Genomic DNA, 7,245 nt, shown 5'->3' on the forward strand with positions numbered 1-7,245 from the left:
TTGTTTTAATCTTGGATTCCCTTTAGGACTTATTTGGGCCCCATAGGGCATCTAGCGGGCCATATAATAGTGTGGTGAAGGAAGTTTGTACTGGATCCTTAGGATTATAGGTAGGTCACCTAGGCCCAACGTTGATATGAGGAGAGTTCATCATCGCCGTAGACGGAAGAATCCGTGCTATCAGATTTGGTATATCTACAATCGAGGGTCGATCTTTATATTATGGTTTAGATCGGCTGTCCATCTATGAACCCCGCCTTGTATATAGGCCAGTTATCGATACCGATTCTGAGTACGTGATAGCATAGCATCATGATAAATGCTCATACGCATCATTTGCATGTTTGTTATGAGATGTGGTTGACCATTGCATGTGCCATTGGGCAGGTTATTTATGGGACTCCCTAATAGGTGGAGTTCTCCCTCATGAGTGCATTGTATGTGCTGGATTGATGCATGACTGAATTGTGTGACTAATGCATCTTGCATTGTGTGTTATGATTATTGTACGCCCTAGCGACATTAAGGCTGTAGCCTTTGCAGATATAGCGTGGATGCTCCGTGGAACTGATTGCTAAGCAATAGGGACGTGGTCGCTGGTCGGTGCTCCGTGGAACCCACCATGATGTATGTATTATATCCATGCCTACATATATTTTTCCAGATCATTTTAAGGTATGAACCCAAAAATAAGAGGGATCCATATCTCAGGTGGACCTGCCATAAGAACAGTGGTTATTGAGAGGCTATTATTAAAAACTTCCTATTACCCACCCTAATGTCTAACCTGTTGATTATGTCCCAGACCTGAATGAAGGAAAAAAACAAACATTAGCTTGATCCAAAACTTTTGTACCACACAAGAAGTTTATAATAGTGGGAGTTCATCACCACTATTTCCTGCGGTGCAATCCACATGAGAATTTGATCTGCTTCATTTTTGGGATCATTCTCTAAAATGATCTAGAAAAATGAATGGATGGTGTGGATTCATCACATATAGCATGGTGAGGCTCAGTGCACAGTCTGCGAGGATGTGAGGTTGAGTACCATCTTCCTCAAGAGGATAACTATTCCAAATCCACAGAACTTCTCCGGAATCCTCACATAGACTTCTTAAATCCATGAGAACAAAAAAAAAAAAAAAAAAACAAGTTCACAACCCTTTAAATAGGGATACCAAGCAATGGGAAAGAAATCAGAATCAAATTACAACTAAAACTCCTAAAATTCACGACTTACTATGAATAATAAACTTACTATTTATAGATAGTCATGATGTCTATTAGTGCGCAATGTTTTCGGCCAAAAATAGTAAGTGTCCTTTTTGGCTTCACCAAGCTGTTCTCCTAATTTTTCTAAGCTCTTTTCACATTTAGCTCAACTCCTAAAGCCAACTGATGAAGAGTTATAATCAAATTAAAACGTACTATTTATAGTAAAAACGGAATTAAAATAGAGAAATGACCGTTGATCGGGCCGTATTTCGCAAATCCAGATTGGGCAACCCGGCATAGCAGGGTTGGGTAGCTAAAGTAGCTCGTTCCACCCCAAAGTCATATATTTGACGTGCGATAACTCATTCCAAATTACGAGATGTGCCTGATTTAAGGTCCAACGGTCCAGATCACTTCTGTCATAGACCAGCCCTTTTCTGATCCATCTTAGCTATGTAGCTGTCCGCGACCCTCTCTACATTGCAATCCCGGTCAAAGGCACCCCTTTGCCTTTGGTGTCTATGCAGGAAGTTCGTGTAATCATAAATCGTGTGGGACCCACAGGTGCTCATCAAAAATCCACTCCGTCCATTAGTTTGTCAAGATCGAAACAAAACACGGCTCTAAATACAAATTGAAAACCCATGTAGGCCAAAACACATGAAACAGCGGGAACGTAAATGTCCACCGTTGAAACGTTCCGAAGCCAATCACGATGTTTATAGGCTATCCAAACGGTTCACAGGTTATTACTGCTCAGATAAACTGTAGCCACAAATATCACCCCATATAAAACTTCTGTGCCCGCCCAAAGTTTCCAACGGTGGGCGTTCAATCCTGTTGTAGCCTACTGAGTAGCGAGTCATTACTGGTAGACACACTGTACTCTACTAGAACGTACGTGTTTAATGCATGCCGTCCATCCAATTTTCCAGATCTTTTTAGAGAATGAGCCTAAAAATGGGGCAGACATAAATCTCAGGTGAACCATACTGCAGGAAACAGTGGTGATGAACGCCCACCATTAAAAACTTCCTCGGGGCTACAAAAGTTTCAATGGTGGACGTTTCCGCTGTCACTATTTACTATTGTTTTCCATGAAAACTGATGGACGGAAGATATGTGACAGGCATCTCTGTGGGCCCCTCACAGTTTCCAACTACAGGAACTTCCTGTGCCCCGGCACAGTCAATCCTCGTCTGGCCAAGACCGAGGGCCGTGCCTTTAGCCCAGAAGGTCTATGAGCTTCACTACGATGTATGTTTTTAATTTACTTAGTTCATCCATTTTTCCCGATCGTTTTAGGGCATAAACCCGAAAATGAGACAGATTTAAATCTCAAGTGGACCACACTTTAGGGAGCAGTACTGGTGATGAGCGCCCACCATTAAAAACTTTTGGCATGCTATAAAAGTCCTGGATCAAGCTGATATTTGTTTTTTTTTTTTTTTTTCCTTTTCATCCAAGTCTCTGTGGCCTACTCAACAGGTTAGATGGAAAATAGAATCTATGGTGGGCATTAAAGTGGGCTCTAGGAATTGTTTAATGGTGGGCATTCAATCACCACTATTTTCTATGGCATGGTCCACCTGAGGTTTGGATTTGCATTTTTTGGGCTATGGCCTGAAATGATAGACAGCATGGATAAAACACAAATAATTGTGGGTCCCATGGAGCACCCACTTAGAAGTCATGTCCACGTGACATCCAGAGAAAACTTTTTTCCATTTAAAAGAATTCTTTTATAATAAGAACTCGGTAATAAAATTTACATTTAGGTTTTAAAATTTTATTTTTTTAATTCTTCTTAAGCAACCTCATTAAATGGTGGGCATTTTTGTCATTTTAGAGAAAAATCATAATTTAAATCAAGACAAAAGTACTTGTTTGGCATTAAAAAAATTTATGAGATGGTTAAATGAAAACTTAATTTATAGAGGTACCAGTATGTAAATATCTTATTGACATAAATAGATCGTATTGACGGGAATGAGGTAGCTAAATGACATAAATAGATCACATTGACGGGAATGAGGTAGCTAAATGAGCATCATCTCTCTCGGGAATGTATGTATCTATCAAATGGTGACCTTAAAAAAAGCTATGTGATTCCAGCCCGCTTGTACACCTGGCAAGCTTCTACCATAGGTAGGCATGGACAAAGCATGCATATACTCATTGAGTAGGTTTCCCTAAATGTGGGCATTCAGCAACGAATCTACCAGGAAACTATCTAAGTAAATCTCTTAGGAACCCCGGTACGAGATGTGCATACAGTCGATTTAGAGTGGACCTCTAGGAATCTGCATAAGAAAGCTATGAATAAATGTAATGCATGCTCAATGCTCTGTGCATTAACATATGTAACAATCAACTACATCTCTCCATATGAGAAGAAATAGTGAATTCATGGTTATAATGATGTGCAATTCATAATAATAATTGTTCATCATAATCATCATAAATCAATAACCTATCAGAACAGGCTAATACAAACAATCATAGCAACAATCAATTCATCGTATTAATATAAATATGAGACATGTTAGGATTCACTCACATGTGTTCTTAGTAGAGTTAAATCCTCTAATCAATTGTATGCTTTGGAATCTAAAATTTGAATCCCTATTAAAATAGTTTAACAAATCATGAATTTAATTTAGCTATTCCATCTAGTGGAATCCAACTTTGATCAATCCAAGATGACCTACTATTATTCGTTGAGAAAATTACAGGTCTTATGGTCTTATTAATCTCATTATCTCAATTTAGAAATTAATATAGGAGGTTGTTGATCAATGTGGTTGATCGATCGAGCTAGCATGAATGCTCTCGATCGATCTCTTCGATCAATCAACTAGATATTGAAAATTTTGAATTTTACATCCCAAGACTTTGGCCACTTTTGATCACTTTCGATCGATTGAACCCACTCATCAATCAGTCGATAAAGACCATATTTAATTAGTTTGGTTGCTAGACAATTTTCACCATGTACGGTTGAGGCCTTCGATCGATCGAGACCACTTGAGGAAGCCCTCGATCGATCGAAAACGGGCATCAATCAATTGAATAATATTAGAATTTTAACTTTTGGTTGCTGGGTAAAAATCAACCTGTTCGATCGATTGAAAGCGTACTTCGATCGATCTCTCAAAGTTGGTTGGGTTTAGCTGCATGATACGATTTTCCGAACTTTTTTTGGTTTTTTCCCCTCTATCTCCTTCACTTTCATAAATTGCATCTAAACTATACAAGATCTACAATTGTCATTTAAAATCCTTCTATTGCATGTTTTAATATTGATACTTTCCAAAAATCCTGAATCAATCCTCTGACCTTACCTCGAACCAACAATGTCTCTACCTATGTGTTAAGTGACTTGTTTTTGTTATTAATCACAAAATTAAACTTTTAAGCCTAATTAAACTGGCGGTTTCATATGGCTAAAAATTCAGGGTCGTTACAGGTAATGTCAGTCACCTCACATGAGGGCCCCTCATTGAATCACAACCCATGGAATTTGATACCGTGTTTATGCGTAGATCTTGCAAAGAAGGAAACTGATGATGATACAGCTAGAGAGTACATAAATCATATATATAATATTACACTTGGAAAACAATAAAAGAAAGAATGGAACGGACCTTTCAACTTACAACAAAATCCTACTTAGAAATGAACCTGATAACATATGAACACTTAGTAACAATGAACTTAAAATGAATTTTCACATCTAAATGATCAGTTGACGACACCGCACAATCTCCTTATTTGTCCAGATGTGCCGGTTAGAGGACTGATGTCTCCCATCTTCACCATTGCTGCTGCAAAATCTGAGTTGAAAGTCGCTCGGTTTTTGCTATACTCTGTAACAATACCATCTGTCGATCCTCCACTAAAGAGAACCTGGTCAGACTGTAACAGACCTTTCCGTTGGATCAGGTTCTTGAAGTAGTTGTTGTCGAATGAGTTGGGTGTAACCAAATCAAGTGGGGCCAGGTTGCCGTCCCCGCCGACGGAAGGACAACCACGTCTGCGAGTGCTTGCAAAGCCGGCATCGATGTTAGATTCGTTGTATACTCTGTCTCGGAAGGTTGCACATGCCGCTTGACCGATTGTATGCGCACCTGTCATTTTTCAGACATGTGAATACAAGCTTGAAGGAGAGAATGAAAGAAGAAGTTGCATGATTGTTGAGTTTGTAGATTAAAAACCTGAGAGTGCAACCATATCTCTTGCATTGAGGCCCTTGCTACTGAAGGAGTCTAAGAGGGTTTCTAGGCTGTCTGTGAACCTTGGAAGGTTGCTTGCTGCTTGGGATTGGCTTGCAGTTGTGGAGTCTCTTCTTCCAAGCTTCACCGTCCATGTTGGGCCACCCACCTGAATTTTCAACAACAACCAAACATCAATATACATGTTTTCTCTCAAAATAGCATTGCACTGAGTTGGTGGTGGTTAGCTTGGGCCCACGTTCTAGGGAGCCCATTTGGGTTAAAAAGAAACACTGGCTTGGGGTTGATATTGGAATTCCACAATACGATTTTTTTTGGGCCAGTCAGTCTGAGAATAGGTTGAATTTCTAGTACAAAGAAACTAGAATATGTAATTATCAAATCATGAAAAGCAGCAAGTAAATTTCATTTGTTAGATGTAATCCACTCACATATACAGAAGCATCCCTTGCCGCGACAGCAAGTATATCGGCACATGATACGACTCCTGGGCACACATTTTCCACTTGAGATTTTACATCGTCAATGACTTCGAATCCTCTCGCAGACTCGAAATTCTGAGGCGCATTCTGCTCGCTTTCAATTGAAGGAGAGTCGTCGAGTAAGACTGATCCATCACATCCCTGTAATCCTATGACTGTGTCAGCCCACAAGAGTATGGATAAAAACACAATAAGAAGAACGCCTTGGAAGAAAACATTACACAAGCACACCTGAACAAAGCAATCGTGGAAATGGAGGCGAACAAGGGATGCCGCCATTCTACGCTCTCGTGCAATCGCGGTCCTTATGGCAGTCCGAATCGTAGTGAGGGCTCTTGGACATGTATTTTGGTAGAATGTAGGTGATAGATGGGCTTGGCTTGGGATGGTCAACAACAACAACCAGAACATGGTAGCAAGAACACATGCAATAGGATTGCGAAAACAGCTTGTTGGTCTCACAACATGCAATCCCATTTCTTAGTTGTCGAAAGATCTCTGATGAGATATGAAAGGTGTGTAAGCAATGCTAAGAAAAGAAAGCAAGATAGAAAGACAGAGGATGGAATGGAATACTCTCTCTATATGCTAGCTACCAAAGAAGAGGAAGATGAAATGTGAAGATATCAACATGTAGAATACGTATATATAGAGTAGGGAGAGAGAGAGAGAGAGAGAGAGAGAGAGAGAGAGAGATTGGTTTGGTCAGATATCGACAAACGCGTGATTATGTTGAACTAGGAAGTGCTCTGTAGTTGGCCCGACCCATTCTTCGTATTGTGAGGAGGCTCCTTGCAGACAAAAACAAGAATGTCAAAGGAAACGAATAGGCCACGCCTACTTATGATATATATATACACACCTTCATCCAAGTCTGTATGACCTAATCAACGGGTTAGATGTCAAATAATGGTATGAGCCCAAAAATGACGTTGATCCAAATCTCAAGTGAACCGCACAGTGTTGATTGAACGCCCACCATTAAAAACTTCTTGGGGGCCACAAAAGTTTTGGATCAAGCTGATATATATATATATATATATATATATATATATATATATATATATATATATATATATATATACACACCTTCATCCAAGTCTGTATGACCTAATCAACGGGTTAGATGTCAAATAACCATTAGTGGACCCTAGGAGGTTTTTAACTGTGGAAATTCAATCACAAATGTTTTCCCAGGTGTGGTCCATATGAGATTTATATCTACCTAATTTTTGGGATCAAGCCTTAAAATTATCTTTCAAAATGGATGAACGGAGTGGATAAAACAAATACATCATAACGGGGTCCACA

At 39.5% G+C, this 7,245-nt stretch overlaps 1 protein-coding gene across 1 annotated transcript; it reads right to left on the reverse strand.

The window, feature by feature from the left end:
* Positions 1-4,936: 4,936 nt before the first annotated feature.
* Positions 4,937-6,515, reverse strand: LOC131228303 (lignin-forming anionic peroxidase-like). Its single transcript, XM_058224165.1, has 4 exons — positions 6,166-6,515; positions 5,884-6,075; positions 5,435-5,600; positions 4,937-5,347 (listed from the first exon to the last, which is right to left on the reverse strand). The coding sequence occupies exons 1-4, from the start codon at positions 6,409-6,411 to the stop codon at positions 4,962-4,964; spliced, it is 990 nt and encodes a 329-aa protein (XP_058080148.1). The 5' UTR covers positions 6,412-6,515; the 3' UTR covers positions 4,937-4,961.
* Between the last annotated feature and the right edge of the window lie 730 nt (positions 6,516-7,245).

The sequence above is a fragment of the Magnolia sinica genome, chromosome 2, assembly GCF_029962835.1.
Source record: "Magnolia sinica isolate HGM2019 chromosome 2, MsV1, whole genome shotgun sequence".
Classification (NCBI taxonomy): domain Eukaryota; kingdom Viridiplantae; phylum Streptophyta; class Magnoliopsida; order Magnoliales; family Magnoliaceae; genus Magnolia; species Magnolia sinica.

Excerpts from the sequence above, each read along its gene's own strand:
- LOC131228303 (XM_058224165.1), bottom strand. The coding sequence starts at position 6,411 with ATGGGATTGCATGTTGTGAGACCAACAAGCTGTTTTCGCAATCCTATT. Across the intron at positions 6,076-6,165 it reads TCCACGATTGCTTTGTTCAG|GGATGTGATGGATCAGTCTT; the intron begins GTGTGCTTGTGT and ends ATAGGATTACAG. Across the intron at positions 5,348-5,434 it reads AGATATGGTTGCACTCTCAG|GTGCGCATACAATCGGTCAA; the intron begins GTTTTTAATCTA and ends GAAAAATGACAG.